The sequence below is a fragment of the Petaurus breviceps genome, unplaced genomic scaffold (assembly GCF_028583685.1).
Source record: "Petaurus breviceps papuanus isolate PSGF00001 unplaced genomic scaffold, PetGlider_PUasm1.0 90700, whole genome shotgun sequence".
Taxonomy (NCBI): Eukaryota; Metazoa; Chordata; class Mammalia; order Diprotodontia; family Petauridae; genus Petaurus; species Petaurus breviceps.
Window position 1 is genome coordinate 4,686,279 of NW_027187315.1, and position 19,839 is coordinate 4,706,117.

General features: G+C 35.4%; 1 protein-coding gene across 4 annotated transcripts in view; it reads left to right on the plus strand.

Moving 5' to 3' along the window:
• USP9X (ubiquitin specific peptidase 9 X-linked) overlaps positions 1-19,839 on the plus strand; it is a 269,058-nt gene that overhangs the window by 149,210 nt on the left and 100,009 nt on the right. For all 4 annotated transcript variants that reach the window (XM_069065713.1, XM_069065714.1, XM_069065710.1 and 1 more), the window contains 4 exons: positions 230-317; positions 11,464-11,806; positions 15,649-15,744; positions 17,097-17,308. In XM_069065713.1, coding sequence (XP_068921814.1) covers positions 230-317; positions 11,464-11,806; positions 15,649-15,744; positions 17,097-17,308 — 739 coding nt within the window. The remainder of the gene's footprint in view (positions 1-229; positions 318-11,463; positions 11,807-15,648; positions 15,745-17,096; positions 17,309-19,839) is intronic.

A 19,839-nucleotide genomic window follows, 5' to 3' on the forward strand; every position in this document is an offset into this window, starting at 1 on the left:
TATTAATGCTGCTTAGACAGAAAAGACAAGTTGCTATAGGAATGGAATCTAGGTCAATAATATACCATCTTTTTGCCACTAGTCATTAAATAATATTTTAATAGCATTAGGCATTAAATAATCTTTTAATAGGTTTTTAACAGTAGATAGACTGAACTTTTTAAAAATTTAAGTCAGTATTGCTATATTTGAATATATGTGTGTAATTCGTGATTTTCTTAATTTGCAGAGCATGGAGAATATGATCCACAAACTGTAAGACCAGGAAGTAGATATAGTCATGTGCAAGAAGTCCAAGAACGACTTAATTTCCTAAGGTTGGTTTTAAATTATTAGTTTTACTTTCTTTAAAAGACAGATAAAAATAGGAAATTAATTAAATTGATTGATAGCATATAATAGGTCTTGATTAGGTTAGCATTTGTCCTTTTCCCACATAAAATTAATTGCGCCCACCCCCCAAAATCATTGTACCTTTTATGGTTCAATGTTTAAATTCTTCTTTCAAACAATATCTAATGTTAATTCTTTGTAATTGTTCTTTTTAAATTTTCAAATACATGATAAAAGTGGGATTCATTTGAGAATATTAACGTGTAATTGATGGTGATGTTTCAGACTGAACATTCCTATGCATATCAGTTGTAGAAGTATTAACTAGTAGTTACAGTTAATAGATAAAAATTTCAGCAGTAATAGCCTGTTAGAGGTTTGGTTTCTTTCATGTTTCTGTTCCTAGAAATTAATTTCTATGTGGGAAATTTCCTTCTCAAACTTTTATTCTATTCATTGACTTAAATAAAGTATTTTAGTTATTTGAATCTAACTCATAAATTGAGTGGATCTAAAAGATAGAATTTAAGATTGATATTTAATAAGTTGATTCACTTCTAAAAATTTACTCTTTTAAATATGAATAGATAAAAACACAAAATCACCTAATTGAAAGGAAGTTTAGTGCTAAAAAGAAAAACAGTCAGGGCAGTGAATAGAGCACTGGCCCAGAAGTCAGGAGGTCCTGAGTTCAAATGCGGCCTCAGACACTTAACACAAAAACTAGCTGTATGACCTTGGGCAAGTCACTTAACCCCAATTGCCCTCCAAAAAGCAAAAAGAAAAACAGTCCCAGACTGTCATGTCTGTAGATGTGGGTTCTAGACTAGTCCTTGTCACAAAATAGCTGTGTAAACATAGACAAGTGTCTTGAACTCAGAATAATTTTCATCATCCATATAATGAGGCAGTTGGTTGGTCATGAAATTTTTATGGACTTTTCTTTCCCAGCTTTTTCACTCTTGTTTCATAGACTTCAGAAATTTTCTAAATGAAATGTTAGCTTTTTTCTACATAAGAGTGAAAAAAATTTCAGTTATTTGCAAAACAGAATTTTTGTAGCTCAGTCATTTTCTTGCTATACTATAGCAGCATATCAAATTTGTATGTTGTACTCTTTAATATTTAGCTAAGTTGCTATAATGCATCTTTTTATAGTAAAATGATATCATAGTTTCTTAACATCTTTCAGGTTGAAGATTCGTTTTCCCACCACTTTTTGCCCTACTAAAATGAAAAGGATTATTTTTGTTTTCTTACGGCATGGCATATTTTAATGTCCATATTTACTTATTTAAGATTTATGCTCTACTTATTTCCAAATGGAATATCAAATAATGTAATAAGTAAAGCATCACAGAATAAAAACATAACATAAACTAGTTTAAAAGAAATAGCTCTTAGGGGATCATGAAATGAGTTAATTACTACTGAATGAAATTCAGGAAATCTCTTCTGCTATTGCCCTAGTTTAATCAGCCCATCAAAAAGCATTTATTAAGCATTTGTTATGTGTCAGATAACTGTTGATGACTGGGAATGCAAAAATAATTCCCGATCTCAAGCAACTTATTCTAATGGAGAACACATATACATAAATAGGCACATACAAGATACATACATAATAGGTGGGAAGTAGCTTTAAAGGGAAAGACATTAACTACTTGAACACCTAGGACAAGTGCCCTGTAGATGGCAGCACTTAACTCAAGTCTTGAAAGCCAGTATTTCTCAGAAGGAGAGAGAAGGATGTGAGAGCATTCCAGGAGTGAGGGACAGCCAATACAAGGAATGGAGATGGGAAATTAAAAATTATGTATAAGGAATAGCAAAGAAGCCAGCATGGTTGAGTTGTCATGTGAAAGAAAACTGGAAAGATAGGAGAAGGAAAAGTTTTGATGAACTTTTTAAATCCCAAAGAACCTTATTTTATCCTAGGGAACCACTGACATTTGTGGAGTGGTTGGGTTGAATTAAAATATTTAGATTTTCTCTTTAGGAAAATAATTTTAGCAGTTGTGTGGGGCATAGTTTGGATTGGGAAGAGACTTAATGGAAGGAGTCTAATTAGAAAGCTGTTACAGATGAGATGTGATTAGGACCTGAAGTCAAAGGTTCCCATATGAGTGCAGAAAAGAGGATAAACTTTAGAGATTCTGTGGCCAAATAAATTACAAGATTTGACAACTGGTTTATTATGTGAAACTAAGGAGCTAGGGTAGACACTGGATTTGTAACCTGGAAGACTCAAAAGATGGTGGTGCCTTTGGAAGTAATAGAACCTCATAAAAGGGGTGAGTTGGGAGGCATAGGGGAGAAAGATAATCATCTGGTTTAGATCTGTTGAGTTTGAGGTGTCCATGGGACATCTAGTTTGAAATGTGTAATAGGCAGTAGGAATTATTGGGGGATTCAGCCTCGGGAGAGAAACTAGGGCTGGACGTAAAGCTCTAGGAATCCTCTGCATAGAGATGAAATGAGACCCCTAGAAGCTGATGAGATCACCAAGAGAGATTATAGAAAGAGAAAAGTAAAAGAACCTAAGATTTTTTGGAAAATCGCCACAGAAAGGGGCGTGATATGTATGATGAATCACCAAAAGAGACTTTACTAAAGAGGGAAAGTTCAGCTAGTTAGGAGGAGGAAGATAGCAAGGTCAAAAAATCAGGCAAGATTATCTAAAAGAAGTTCAGCTCCTCAATAACTCTTTTCTAGAATATTGCAATAACATCCAAATTTGTCTTTGCTTTCACTCCATCATTCCCATAGCTGCCAAACTAATAGGCCACATGCAAATATCCAACCATGTCACTTGCTTCAAAAACTCCACGGAATCACCATTGCCTCTACTAACAGTAAAATGCTGATTTCTGTTTAATATTTAAAGTCCCTAGGGGCGGCCAGGTGGCTCAGCAAATAAGAGCACCGGCTCCAGTGTCGGGATTAGCACCACACCCAGAAGAAATAACTGGCCATGTAACCTTGAGCAAGTTACTTAACCCTGATTGCTTTAAAAAAAAAAAATAAAGTCCTTCACAATCTCACTCCTAACTATCTCTCTACTGCATAATCTTCTACTTCATGCTCTCAAATTAGTGAAATTAACCTACATATTTTTCTGGACCATGGCATCTCATTTCTTGTATCAATAAATTGATATAAATTCTCTCATTCCTGGAACATTCTCCATTCTCAACTCTGCTGCTTACAGTCCTTGGCTTCCTTTAAAACTTTTAAACTGAGTTCAAAACTTTAAAACTGTGTTCAGCTTTTACCTACCAAATGAATCTTTTCTTCATCCCTCATTTATTAACTCTACCCTTTCCTGATATTAATCCAGGATCTTAAAAATAAAATCTTATTCTTGTCATTCAAAACCCTTCATAACCTAACACCCCTTCCCCCCTAACTTTCCAGTCCCCTTATATCTTACTCCTTTCCATGTACTCATTGCTCCAGTAACATTGGCCTTTCCTGAACAAGATACTTCAGCTCTTGACTCCACACGTTTTCTTTTTTTTTTTTTTCTCTCTCTCTCTTTTTCTTTTCTTTTCTTTTTTTTTTTTTTTGCTTTTTGGAGGGGGGAGGGCAGGGCAATTGGGGTCAAGTGACTTTCCCAAGGTCGCACAGCTAGGAAGTGTTAAGTGTCTGAGGTTAGATTTGAACTCCTGTCCTCTTGACTCCAGGGCCAGTCCTCTATTCGCTGCACCACCTAGCCACCCCCATAAGCTTTTGAATTTTAAATTTTCTCTGTGTGCAATCTGATATAGGCTCTACATATAAACTCATATTAAACATATTTTCACATTAGTCATGTTGTAAAGAAGAATTACAACCAGTGGAATGAATCGTGAAAAAGAAGAAACAAAACAGAGAGAGGGCAAATAGTATGTTTCAATCTATATTCAGACTCTGCAATTATTTCTCTAGATGTGGATAGCATTTTCCATCATGAGCCTTTGGAATTGTCTTAGAACCTTGCATTGCTGAGAAGAGCCAAGTCTATCAAAGACAATCATTGCACAATGTGGCTGTGACTGTGTACAGTGTTCTGTTAGTTCTGCTCTCCTCACTCAGCATCAGTTCATATAAGTTTTTCTGGGTTTTTCTGAAGTCCACTTACTCATCATTTCTGATAGAAATTTATATTCCATTGTATTCATATACCACAACTTGTTTGACCATTCTCCAATTGATGGGCATCCCCTCAATTTCCAGTTCTTCACCACCAAGAAAAGAACTGCTATAAATATTTTTGTAAGGGGCAGCTAGGTGGTACAGTGAAGAGAGCACCGGACCTGGAGTCAGGAGGCCTTAGTTAAAATCCAACCTCAGACACTTGACACACTTACTAGCTGTGTGACCTTGGGCAAGTTGCCCTACCTTCCTCCCTCCAAAAATAAATAAATATTTTTGTAAACGTGAGTCTTTTTCCCATTTGTATGATCTCTTTGGGATACAACCCTAGAAGTGGTATTGCTAGGTCAAAGGGTATGTGCATATCTTAACAATAAAAATCTTACCCAGATATTTACTGCTTTGATTCAGGCAATCTTGGGAGAATTTGCCCATTAGAGAATATTCTTACCAAACCACATTTCCTATGATGGAAGTCTCTTAAAATTAGGAAAGTAGAATTTAGATGGCTTTTAGTTTGGTTCAAAATTTTGATATTCACATCATTAGAACGAAAAAAGTATGTGTAATATATATGTCTATATGTATTTTTCACTAGGCATCCCTGAGGAAGATAATAGTTTGTCTTGTTAGGGAACTAGGTCAGAATAAAAAGGATTAAATTCTTCTATGTGTACCAAATAGTTTAGAAACGATGTTCCAGTCAGTGACTGAATTGTTGTGACTGGCCTGCTTTGTCCTTTCCACTGAAATTACATTTTTTGAAAACTAGATTAAAGGGGGGGCTTGAAAATTTTTTATACATGGGGCAGCCAGTTTTCTTTTAATCAATTTGTAGCTTACAAAAAGGTTAAAACACTAAGGGTTTTTGTTTGCTTTTTTTTATCTTGTCATATCCCAGGACAAGCTTTTTAGTCGTTGTAAAATGAATTAAAAAAAGACTCCTGAGCTTTAAATGTTTATTTTTGTTATTGTTTTAATGTATGCATTTGCCATTTTGAACTTGAGGCTTTTGATTCTAGAAATGCACCATTCCTCATTTGGGCAGACCTAATTCATGTATGCTGAGGTAGTCTAACATGGTTGGTCCATTTCCTTATAATATGGTAATTGTGGCAGGGCCCTCTGGCTTTATAGTAAAACCAGCAACTACTAATTGCCTACGGCACCATCTATACAAAATTTCTATGAGAATCATCTGTACAAAAATTGTACACTTCAGTGAGATTATTTGGAGGAAACAGGCAAGCTTTCATAATTGATATTCTATAGTGGTGTCACTTTAAATCACAGAAATTTAAAACTGGAAGAATTTTAGAGGCCATTAAAGTCAACCCTTTCATTTCACCCTTGAAGAAATGAGACCTAGAAAAGTTGCCTCTTGCCAAAGTTACACAACCAGTAAATGTCTGAAGCAGATCTTGAGCCTAGAACTTCCCAACTCCCAAATTAAGTTTTTTATTCCCTTGTGCATTTGATCTAATGGAACAAAACATTGCCTTAAAGTCTTTCTTCAAGCAAAGATATATCCCACCCGTACACCAAAACCTTTTAAGATTCCTTGAAAGACAACAAAGATATATATCAACAGAAAAAGAAAGTTATACAATGAAGAACTTTTTTGAATCTGCTGGTACCATGGAAGTCATGAAATAGGGAAATGTATACTTACCAAAAATCTCTACCAGTGATATGAAGGATATCTTATGCAGAATCCAAGTTTAAGAGGAGTTCTCTGGATGGGGGCATCTCCAAATGGTAACATTATGTTCATGTTATAAAGCCCTAGATCTTTGTAGAGCCTCCTGGAATAGATACACAACTATTAAACATTTTTTACCACACCATCCACTTAGAAAATATCTCTTTTCATGACAGGCAGTTAAGAGGAATAACTCTATAGTTTTTTCTTCCTTTTTTTTTTTGGAGGGCAATTGGGGTTAAGTGACTTGCCCAAGGTCACTCGGCTAGTTAATTGTCTGAGGTCGCATTTGAACTCAGGTCCTCCTGACTCCAGAGCCTGTGCTCTATAGTTTTGTTTTGTTTTTTTTTGATCAGAATGTACATCTATCTATCTATCTCTCCTCCCCTCCCCACCCACAAGGGGTATCATGTACCTGAGGGTGTTTAAGTGGGTGATACTACGCTGTGGGGGTAGGGGGGGTGCTGGAACAGTGGGGGGCAGTAGTAACCTCTAGTATACTTGGGGAGCATTGAATAAAAATAAGGGGGTGAAAGAAGCATAAGGAAAGAAAAGAAGAAAAGAAAATTTTGAAAAACTTCATGTATTTTTAATCTGTTGTATAACAGAGTTAAAGTCGTAGTAATTACATTATTTTCAAATAAACATACAAAATGCAAGTTATAAAGCAGTCTGTGGTCCAGTCTGCTGATAGGTTTTAAATAAGTGTTGGCAGGTAAACCTGTCGTGTACTTGTCAGGAAGTCCAGCTTGCATCAGCAGGAATAAATATGTGTAACAACTTGTTTACAGTATGATACTATACAGTTACATGATGCAGTATTGTGTCATCAGAATTTCAGTGCAGGAAAAAATACCCAAAATTTACAATGTTATTAAATTTAAGATGTCTTTTTAAAAACAATTATATTTTCTTGAAATAATGCATTTTTTAAAGAAACCTTTAAAGGGTTAAAGAAAATAGATTTCCAGGAGTTTGTTGAGTAATATTTTTTTAGGGGGCAGTAGGCCAAATAAGATTGAGAACCTCTGGGCTGGTGACTTTGCACAGACCTCCCTCACATAACTCGAAATCAATTGAAAGTCACGCCATCATCTTCCTGACATGATCTTCTTTGAGAACAAAGGACAAACCATATATGATATCTATGACAAATAGTACCGATGGACAGTGGCTTCAGTCCAGAGTAATAAACAGGATGTAGAAAGTAAGCTGGGTTGCTTTTAGGAAATTGAAAAGCCATTTTAATGACCCAGAACTTCCTTCCAAGATAAAGGTCCATCTCTTTAATACCAGCATTATATTTGTGATACTATGTGACTGAGATATATAACACAATCTCTTTAAGTACCTCATAGAAGTCAGTAGATCAGTAGAGAGTTACATACATGGTGGATGTGAGCAGACTACAATATATAACAAATTAACTTTGAAGAAAAGTACAAGGGCAGCCAGGTGGCTCAATGAGTAAGAGCACCAGCTCCAGTATCGGGATGACCCGGATCAAATCCGGGCTCAGATACTCAGCACCTCACCCAGAAATAACCGGCCGTGTAACCTTGAGCAAGTTACTTAACCCCAATTGCTTTAAAAAAAAAAGAAAGAAAAGTACAAAATATGTTATCAGAAATGATTGCATGATAGAAAATGAAGATAGAGTGATCTTGGGTGAGATGATATGTTGAAAGTTCCTGAGAGTATCCTTAAGATATCAGGAGAAAATGATGGCCTCCATCACATTGGATCAACCCCTTGTAATGAATTTTTGAAGACCCCCTTTTGGAGCACTAAAAGTACTTCTTGGAAGCTGAGGGAAGAAAGGGCCTTAACTTTCCAGGTAGGTGGTGCAGTGGTCCTCAAATCACAGAGACCTGATTTCAAATCTGACCTCAAACACATAACAGTTGTGTGACCCTGGGCAAGTCACTTAAAATCTGTTTGCCACAGTTTCTTCATATGTAAAATGAAGATAACCCAGGATGGTTGTGAGGGTCAGATAAGATATTCATTGTAAAGCACTTCATATGATGCATCACACATAGTAAGTGCTACTGACCATATGAAACTGAACCCCTAGATTGATACTTCCAAATACTTATTTTGAAGGCATTAAAGAAAATAAAATGGAATAAATAGGAACACAGAGTTAACAAGAAAATGAAAAAAACGATGCAAAAATTTAGTCAAGGTTCTTTTTTTCTTTCTCCCAAAGTGAAAAACAATTAACAAGTATCCTTGAGCAACTAAAGATAAAAGCCTGGATTTCTTCAGCTTTATCCTAGAACTTCTGACATCTGGAAGAGAGTATACTGAGAGTCCTTTAGCTTGAGACTTAGAATCTTAGGCTTGAGAAATCGTTAAGGAGATAAACTTCTGATTCTGAAAATAGTTTCATCTGATCTTGGAGAAAACCTCAGATATTCTCCTACCACCCACTTAATGGTTAATTTAATTCAATTTACAGTTCGAGTAATAGATAAAAGGAAGGAATCTCTTTGGCCACCTTGCCTCCTATGTATAAGCTAATTTTATTATTTCTTCTAAATAATTATTTTTAATGTAATCTGTTTTACCATAAGTTTCTTGAGGACAGAGACCTATGTCTTACCAATTTAGTATTCCACTCAGGACCTAGCACAATACCAGCTGTCCATAGTATTTATTCTTAAGCAATGACAGCATTTATTGGGAAAATTTTTAATCCCATAACTTGATTATAACCAGAAAGAAGAGACTATATTTTCTATTGATATTTGGTTTTTTAATTATCAATAAGTAACTAAAAGTAGAAAACTTACCTGGTTCATATTAGTAGCTGCCTGTATTTGTATAAGCTTTTCATTAAAGCACCCTAACATACATTTATCTCATGTGGTCCTCACAACCCAGCGAAGCAGCTAGAACAAGTAGTATTGTGCTCTGTTTTACAGATGAGGGAATGGAGGAAGGTCATAGAGCTTAAGTTCGTCACCCCATGTCCAATGCTGCATTCAATCTAGTGCAGTTACCTGAATAACACAGGGGAAACAAAATGTTGGTTCATTATAATTATAACCAAGCTACGTGGAGGGTAACCATCTCCAAAGCTAAAATGTTTTTATTAATGCCAAGAGTAATTCCCACTCCAACTCCAAAAGTACCATTTTTGTCCTCCATGTTAGTTGAGCAGCTGAACTGATTAGTGCTGTGGATATTTTTTCATGGTTTGCCTTTCATAGTTGTTTTGTTTTAATTTTTTTGTTTGTTTCTACACTTTGAATTTCTTTTAATATGCTTTTACATTATAAACATTTATAGATTATATTCACTTCATGAGAGATCTCCTGTAGCAAAGTTAAGTTAAACTATTCATGTAATGGGCTGCTTTGAAAGTTCATGTGTCATTTCACATCTGTAGCACTGCCCTTCCATTTTAAAGAAATGAACAAAAATTAATATTTTCTCTCTCCTCCCCACTTCCTTCCCATTAAAAAAATGAAAAGGAAAATTTCTTTTTAACAAATATGCATAATAGTCAGCAAAACATTCCCCAGCAAGCACACACAATAAATATATATTTCATTCTGTACCCTAAATTTCTTACCTCTTTGTAGTGAAGAACATATTTTCTCATAATAGATAATCCAAAATAATGAATAGTCATTGAATTGATCGTAGGTATCATAGATTTCTCAGGTATTTCTGTTTACACTGCTGTATAAATTGTTTTTATTCTGCTCATTTACATTAATTTTTAAGTCAAGGTTATTTTTATAATATTGATGTTAAGAGTATAAATTTTGTTTCTGCTCACTTCACTCCAAATCAGTTTATAAGTCTTTCCATGTCTTTTTAAAATCCTCTATTTCATCTTGAAATGTAGTAAGACTCAAATCATTTTTATACCACAACTTAGCCAACTATTCCTCAGTTATGTGACATCCTCTTTGTTTCCCGTTTTTTACCACCCCAAAAAGAGCTGCTTTGATTATTTTGTCTTCGTCTTTGATCTCTTGGATATAGGCTTGCCACTGGTATATCATGCTGTGGATATTTTAATATTTTTTATTAAATCTTACTTTCCCTATAATTAATTTTCCATAAGGCATGGATAATTTTTAGGCAGTATATACTTGGTGGAGTGAAGGTTAATTGTAATGGCTATGGTAACATTTGGTGTCTAATAACTATTTGTCTTTAGAGGACAACCTGCAGCAATTTCTGCTATTTCATCCTTAATGGTGGGGTGAACAACTGAGACTCACCTATAATAAGGGACATGTGAATACAGCCATAATTTAGGAATGCTGTCAGGAAGAACCTTCAACAAGGGTACAGAAGACTTTCATTCAGGCTAGGCTTTACTCTTAGAACGAAACTCAGTTAGACTTTCTGGGACTGGTCTTGTTCCTGTATAATAGGTGTAGTAGGCGAAGAAAGGGTTAAGTATTTTTTTAAAGGATATTTTAAATGAGACCTAGTTAAAGTATTTTTCTGTTAGGAGGAAATGCATTCATTTAACAACTCTTCATTAAACATTCCCACTATACCTTAAGACTGCATGCATGTTATTTACACAACAATGTAATTGAAACTTTGTTCTGAAGCTTTAATTATCTGGAAAATTCTCTTAGTGGGAAACCTCAAGTGTTCAGTGGTGCTATATAAAACAAGACCTTTTTAATTGAAAGCCTAAAAAAAACAAAGGAAGAAAATTCTTTCATTACCCAATTTCATATTCTTGAGTATTTTTGAAAACAGAGCACATACAGAATACTGTCTTCAGTATAGTGCAGATAATAAATATTAACTAGATTGAGGGGAAATGTTTCTGTCTGAACAGTAGAATAGTAACAGTTGCTTTTACTCAATTCTACTTTGAATAAACTACTGTTTCAATTACATTTAAAAATGATTGTGACTAATGTTATAGGTGATAGGCATCTAAAGTGATATAGTGGATAGAGTGCTGAGCTTTGAGTTAGATCCAGTCTTACACATATATAATAGTTGTGTGACCCTAGGCACCTCTCTTAACTCATTTGCCTTAGTTTTTTCAAATGTAAAATTGTGATAATTAAAGCTCCTACCTCACAGGGTTGTTTTAAGTATCCAGTGAGCTTACATTTATGAAGCGTTTAGTACAATTCCTGACATTAGGTGCCATATAAATATCTAGTTCTTTCTTCCCTCATTACCATACGCCCCCTTCCACAGACACACCTGGTGTATTTCTTTTTGATACTGCTTTTAGTCTAAGGGGATTGTCATCTATGAGGTATTAATTCCTAGTTTCTTGTCTTTTTTTTAAGATTTTTATTGAAGGATGGTCAACTATGGCTATGTGCTCCTCAAGCAAAGCAAATTTGGAAATGTTTAGCTGAAAATGCAGTTTATCTTTGTGATCGTGAAGCCTGTTTTAAGTGGTATTCCAAATTGATGGGAGATGAACCAGACCTAGATCCTGACATTAATAAAGACTTCTTTGAAAATAATGTGCTTCAGCTCGATCCTTCCTTATTAACAGAAAATGGAATGAAATGTTTTGAGCGTTTCTTCAAAGCTGTGAATTGTCGAGAAGGGAAATTAGTAGCAAAAAGGCGAGCCTATATGATGGATGATTTGGAATTAATTGGTTTAGATTACCTTTGGAGGGTAAGTATAGAATTGTAAGCAAATACAGTATTTATAACCTTTTTATCTACCATAATATTTACTACACAACTAAGACAATTAAACGTTGAGAACTATTTATGCCTAAATTTGTGTCTAAGCTGAGCAGTTGTTTTCTTATTTCTTTGATCTTTGCTATATAATAATATTTGGGCTTACAGTAATTTTTTTTACTGTAAATTTTTTACCCCACCAGATTCGCTGTTCATCATCATAATTTGACAGAAATGTATTTTGAAGTATTTAATGCTATATCTTGAGTTAATATCAACCATTCTGTAATCTCTCTAGGAAAGTAGTACTTGAAACACATTTTATCATTAGCATTCTATCTATTATAATAGCTTTTATTGTTATTTTAGAGTTAATACTTTTCTAGATAAGCAAATTAAGACAGAAACTTTATTTAGTTATAGTTTAATCTTCAAGTTAGAAAATATTTAAGTGACTATATGATGAAATTTAGATGACATCCTCAAAATGCTAAGTTGATTGTTCATGCCAAACTTCTCTGTGGTTTCTTTTTTTTTTATGCTTTATTAACTTCTGATTTACATCATTCGTTTCCACCAGATTTTGAGTTACAAATTTTCTCCCCGTTTTTCCCCTACCCACTGCCCCAAAATAGCAGTCCCACAGGATATCCCCTCCTCCAATCTGCTCTCTCCCATATTTTCTCCCATATGCCTTTTTACTTTTCCAGTGGATCTCTATGCCTCAGTGCCTGTATATCTTATTTCCCAATTACATGTAAGAAGGTATTAATAATAGTATATATACACACACATATATATATACATATATATACACACATATATATTTGAATATTTGATTTTAAAACTTTCAATTCCAGATTCATTCCCTTCCTCCCTTGTCACCCACTCTTACTGGGAAGATAAGCAGTTCAGTATAGGTTGTACATGTGTGGCTAATGCAAAACAATAACATAGTAGATATATTGTAAAAGACTGACTATATTTCCTTCCCTCCTATCCCACCTCCCACTTGTCCTATTCTCTACTTTGATCCCGTCTATTTTCAAAAGTGAGTGCTTCCAACTTCCCTCCCCCCCCAGCCTACCCTTCCTTCCCTCATCCCCCCTCTCATCCCCTTCCCTCCTTATTCTCCTAGAGGGTGAGATACCCTATTTAGTGTGTATTTCACTCCCTCCTCAAGCCAAATTCAATGGGAATAAGGTTGACCCATTCCCTTTTGCCTTCCTATTCTTGCCCTCCATTGTAACCATTTTCCCTTGCTTCTTCTGTATGAGATAGTTTACCCCAATCTGTCTCTCCCCATCTCCTCTTATTATATTCCTCTCTCACCTCTTAATTTCACCTTTTAAGTATCATTCCTTCCTGTTAAATAGGTCCTGTGCCCTCTATCTATGTATACCTGTAAACATATATATACACATTCATATGCCCATATACTCTCATATATAGACAAATATATATATTTCTAATCCCTTCAACTACTGACAAAAGTTTCATGAGTTACAATTATTGTTTTTCCATGTAGGGATGTTAATAGTTCAACTTAGATAAGTTCCTTATGATTCCTTTTCCCTGTTTACCTTCTCATGCTTCTCTTGCTTCTTGTATCTGAATGTCAGATTTTCTGTTCAACAATGGTTTTTTCAGCAAGGATGTTTGAAAGTCCTCTATTCTACTGAATGACCATATTTCCCCCTGAAACATGATACTCAGTTTTGCTGGGTAGTTGACTCTTGGTTTTAATCCCAGCTCCTTTGCCCTCTGGAATATCATATTCCAAGCCCTTCGATCCCTCAGTGTAGAAGCTGCCAGATCCTGGGTTATCCTGATTGTGTTTCCACAATATTCAAATTGTTTCTTCCTGGCTGCTTGTAATATTCTCTCCTTAATCTGGGAATTCCGGAACCTGGCTATAATATTCCTAGGAGTTTTCTTTTTGGGAAGGTGGTGATCGGTGGATTCTTTCAACCTCTATTTTGCCCACTGGTACTAAAACATCAGGGCAGTTTTCTTTGAGAATTTCCTGGAGGATGATTTCTAGGTTCTTACTTTAGTCATGGCTTTCAGGCAGTCCAATAATTTTTAAATTATCTCTCCTGGATCTATTTTCCAGGTCAGTGGTTTTTCCTATGAGATATTTCACATTGCCTTCTATTCTTTCATTTGTTTGGATCTGTTTAACATCATCTTGATTTCTCGTAAAGTCATTAGCTTCCATTTGCTCCAATCTAATTCTGAAGCAATGATTCTCCTCAGTGAGCTTTTGAGATTCTTTTTCCATCTGGCAAATTCGGCTTTTTAAGACATTCTTCTCCTCATTGCCTTTTTGGGCCTCCTTTGCCATTTGAGTCAGTCTGTTTTTTAAGGTATTATTTTCCTCAGTCAGGCTGTTGACTCTCATTTCGTAATTTTCTTGCATTGTTCTCATTTCTCTTCCCAATTTTTCCTCCACTTCTCTTATTTGGTTTTCAAAATCTTTCTTAAGCTCCTCTATGGCCTGTAACCAGCTTGTATTTTCCTTTGAAGGTTTTGGTGCAGGAGTTCTGACTTCGCTGTTTTCCTCCTGTTCCATGCTTTGCTCCTTCTTGTCCCCAAAATAGGAGTGTATTGTTGGAATCTTCTGTCTGCTTTGTTTCCTTTGCCTGCTCATTTTGCCACTCAATTACTTGACTCTTGGGCTTTTTGCCACAGTAGGCCTCTGCCACCAGACAGGGGAGCTTTCGTCCCAAACTCTGGGGTTTTCTCAGCTGCCAGAGGTATTAGATGGGTGCCCTCTTTGAGGTCTCCACACTCTCTGGTAAGCTGGACACACACCCCAGAACCTCCACCCTAGACTGCAATCCAGATCCAAGCAGTTTGTTAAAGCAAGAGCGATTACCCCTCAGACTGGTGCTTGGGCCCCCTACACTCTGCAGGCCAGGCGCTGAAGCCACCATGTGGCGCTGTCTGGCTGTGCCGGCGTCTTAGCGGCTTTTCGCCCTAGGGGTAAAAGCCATGCACTCCCATTTACTGGTCCCAAAGTCCAGACTGCACTGACCTCTCACTTTGTCCTTTGTGTCTATGTGTTGATAAATGTGGAAATGGCCACAGCTGCTCTGGGGAGCTGGTCAGGCCCGCCCTGGGGCTAAAGCCTCGGTGTGGGGCTGGGCTCCCAGAGTGCTGTGCTGGATTCCTGCTGGCCTGCCAGGCTGTCCTCAGCGGGAGGTTAGCTTCTCCGTGTCATTTTGTGGGTGCTGCAGCTCCAAAGTTTGTTTAGAGTCCCCTTTTTACATGGATTGGGGAGGATGGAAGCCAGAGCTGCAGAAAGGACGTGATTCTGTTCCGCCATCTTCTCTCTGTGGTTTCTTATTTGCCCTTACTTGATTGAAAGTTGATTTTGATTACTACCTGGACTGAACACTTGGCTACGAAGACATCATAATAGTAAAAGTAAAGAGTAAAGATGGAAGCACCTTTTTTTCTTGGTTAATGTAGTTAAACATACTGTGACTTTTGTACACTTGTTTGTCCTAAATGATTCTCATTTTCTGTGATTGACTAAGCATGCTATTTAAATTCAAGCAAAGTCTGATTGACTACCTTGCTTGTCAAGGTAGTCTATTGTAGTTGGGATGTTGAATTAAATAATTCTAGCTCTCTTTTTTTCTAGCCATAAGACTTTATGCTTCTATGAATTTTAATTCTGCCTAAATTTGACAGTACCTTAAAATCGACTTGCCTTTCATAATCAAATACTCTATATGAAATAACCAAAAGAATCATAGATTTTAAAACTTGATCAAAATATATGTTTAGAATATATTAACACATAAACATTTATGACTCCAGGTTGTAATTCAGGGAAATGATGACATTGCCAGCAGAGCAATTGACCTCCTTAAGGAAATCTATACTAACCTCGGACCAAGGTTGCAAGTTAATCAGGTAAGAATGTTTAGGAAATAAATATTGATATTGGGCAGATTTGTCAGAACTTTTACAATTCAGCTTTTTTTTTAAGCTTTTTTACTTATTCTTAATAGTGGATAGGGAGCCATTCAAATCTTACCCCTGACATACTATGTGACTCTAGCACGTTACTTACCCACCAACTTCTCTCAGCTAGTACTGTCAAACTCAAATGGGAAATGGCTACACATTGAGTTAGAAAACAAAATTAATATTATCTGTGTTGACTTGTATTTTTGTTTATGTTGTTAAATTTTTCCCAAAATTATGTTTTGATCTGGTTAGGATTATTTCACACAAATTTGACCATGCTTTTCCACAAATCTAAAAACTCTTAAGTAGAGGGTTACCTATAATAAATGCAGCCATAGGTATAATCTCTATCTCTACAGTTGTATAAATCATTTCTAGTGTTTTAGTAAAGAGTTCTGTGTTAGCTGCCAAGTTACTAGTCTATGGAAGCCAAAGGAGTAGTATTACATGAATGAAGGAAGATTAATGCATCTTCCTGCTATGTTATAACTTGGACATACAAAATTTTTCAAATTACATTTTCCTATTTCATATAGTGTTTCTAAATAAAGGCAATAAAGTAATGAAAGTAAATTTTCCATAATGCATATCAAATCATTAGTTGACAGTTTTTAGTATTGAAAGTATAAAAGTTGAGATAATAGAAATTAGGTGGAATAATAATAACTAATCTATACTGCTCCTAATACCTACCCTAAAAGGTTTTTTTAAGGGCATACCCTTAATAAACATTTTATTTTCCTGTCATTTACCTCTAAGAAAAGTAAATATTGTTTAAAAAGGAAAAATTAGATTTCATTAAATTTCTGTTTAATAAGATATATAATTAGCAGTGGTCCAGGAGGAATGAGATTTGGTTCCAACCTGTGATTTATAGGCAATTCATTATGTGACTTGAGGAAAGTCATTTAGGCAAGTAGGTGGCCGCATGGATAGTGTTATACTTGAAGTCCAGAAGACTTGAGGTCATATTCTGTGTGAGCCTTAGCTAGTCATCTAACCTCTACCTCAGTTAAAATGGTGACACCAGGACATACCGTACAGGGTTGTGGTGAGGGTCAAATGGGTAACATATATAAAGCATTTTGTAACCTTAAACTATCATATGAATGTTAGCTATTCCCCCCCACCCCCACCCCAGCTTCATTTTCCTCATTTATAGAATTGAGAGTATTTGATTAAATGACTTTTGAAGAGTTTTCCAATTCTGACACTCCACAATTCTGAATAAATGTTATTTATTTAAATTTCAAGTCAGCAGCTTTAACCAGGCTGATATGGGCATTTTTCTTTAGGTAGCCATCCATGAAGACTTCATTCAATCCTGCTTTGATCGCTTGAAAGCCTCCTATGATACATTATGTGTTTTGGATGGTGACAAAGACAGTATTAATTGTGCTCGACAGGAAGCAATACGAATGGTGCGAGTATTGACTGTTTTAAGGGAATATATAAATGAATGTGACAGTGATTATCATGAAGAAAGGACAATTCTACCTATGTCGAGGTTTGTGAGAACATATGAACTTACTGAAATTTTTTACTTATTATTTCTTTTAGAAATTTTCATTAGCTGTCTTCCAGAAATTAAGCCAGAAAAAAACATTAAATAGCATAGTCTTTCAGTTTATTCCTTTTTCTCTCCAGATATTTTTGGTAAAAGAATTCCTACTCTTTTGTAACCTAGTTAAGAGAAATACCATGTCTTCAAATTTGGGGGTTTTCAGATGAAGAGTAGCAAGGAAGAATTAAAGCTCATTTTCTTTCTCCTTCTTTGATATTTTTTTTAGACTTTAAGTACCAAACTGCCTCCCTCCTCACCCTGCATTAGAGAAGGCACTCTCTCTCTCTCTCTCTCTCTCTCTCTCTCATACACACACACACACACACACACACACACACACACACACACACACACACACACACACACACACACACACACACTCTTTATCAGTTCTTTTTCTGGAGGTGGATAGCGTCTTCCTTCATTACTCCTTTGTAGTTGATTTGAGTATTTATAATACTCAAAATAATTTAGTCATTCATAGTTGCTCTTCAAACAGTTTTGCTGTTACTGTATTCAACATTCTTTTGCTTTTGCTCATTGCACTCTTCATTATTTCATGTCTTTCTAAAATCAGCCAGCACATCATTTCTTATAGTGCAGTAGTATTCCATCACAATCATATACCACAACTTGTTCAGCCATTCCCCTTTTTGATTGGGAATCCCCTAAATTTCCATTTCTTTGCCACCACAAAGAAGAGCTGCTTAAACATTTTAGAACATAGTTTCTTTCCATTTTTTCCTAGTCATCTTTGGAAATAGACATAGTAGTGGTATTGAGGGTCAAAAAGTATAAGCAGTTTAGTAACTCTTTGAGCATAATTCTAAATTGCTCTACAAAATTGTTGAATCAGTTTACAGTTCCACCCACAGTGAATTGGTGTCCCAGTTTCTCCACATCCCCTCCAACATTTGTCACTTTACCCTTTGGTCTTTTTAGCCAATCTCTAGTAGGTGTAAAATTATATATCAAAGATGTTTTAATTTGCATTTCTCTTAATCAGTAATCCTTTAGAGTATTTTTATATGACTATACATAGTTTTGATTTCTTCATTTAAAAACTACTTGTTCATATCCTTTGATCATTTATCAATTGGGGAATGATTCATATTCTTGTAAATTTGACAGAGTTCTCTGTGTATTTAAGTTATGAGACCTTCATCTGAGAAACTATAAATTTTGCCTCCAATTTTTTGCTTTCCTTCTAATCTTAGCTACATTTGCTTTATTTGTACAAAACCTTTTTAATTTAATGTAATCAAAATTTTTCATATCTCAGAGTACTCTAGTGTTTATTCATAAATTCTTCTCCTGTCCATAAGTCTAAGAGGTAATATGTTCCATGTTCTTCTGATTTTTTTATGAATATATCCCTTTATGTCTACGTCAGGTATCCATTTCACCTTAGCTCAGTAAATGGTGTAAAATATTGGTCTATACCCAATTTTTGCCAGACTGCTTTCCACTTTTCCCGACAATTTTTACCAAAGAGTGGATTCTTATCACCAAAGCTTAACTCTTACTCTGATTATTTACTACTGTGTATTACATATCTACTCTGTTTTACTGATCCACCTTTCTATTTCTTAGCCAGTACCAGATAGTTTTGACAGTTAGTGCTATTTTATAGTATAATTTAAGATCTGGTACTGCTAAATGTCCATCCTTTATGGTTTTTTCTTTAGTTCTTTTGATACTCTTTTGGGGGGGAGGGGAGGCGGGGTAATTACGGTTGAATGACTTGCCCAAGGTCACATGGCTAGTAACTGTTAAGTGTCTGAGGCCAGGTTTGAACTCAGTCTTCCTGACTCAAGGGCCAGTGCTCTTTCTTTTGATATTCTTGACCCTTTGTTCTTTCAAATGAATTTTGTTTTTATTTTTTCAAACTCAATAAAAATTTTTTTTGTAATTTAATTCAGATGGCATCAAATATGTAGAATTGCCATTTTTATTACATTGGCTCTGCCCATCTATGAACAATTAATATTTCTCCAACTATTTAAATCTGACTTTATTTGTATGAAATGTGTTTTATAATTATGTTCGTGTAGTTTCTGGGTTTGTCTTTGAAGGTAAACTCCCAGTGATTTTAAAAGGGGTATCTCTTACTATCACTTCTTGCTGGGGGGGGGGGGGGGGTTTGGTGATATATAGAGATGCTGATTATTTATGTGGATTTATTTTATATCCTGCTACTTTGCTAAAATCATTGTTTCAACTAACTTTGTAGTTGAATCTTTATGATTTTCCAAGTATATCATCATATCATCTGCAAAAAGAGATAGTTTTATTGCCATTACCTCATTGCCCATTCTGATTCCTTCAATTTCTTTTTCTTCTTTTATTGTTATTGCTAGCATTTCTAATATAATGAATAATATTGTTGATAATGGGCCCTGTTTTACTCCTAATCTTATTGGGAAGGCTTCTAGCTTATTCTCATTATAAATAATGTTTACTGGTGGTCTTAG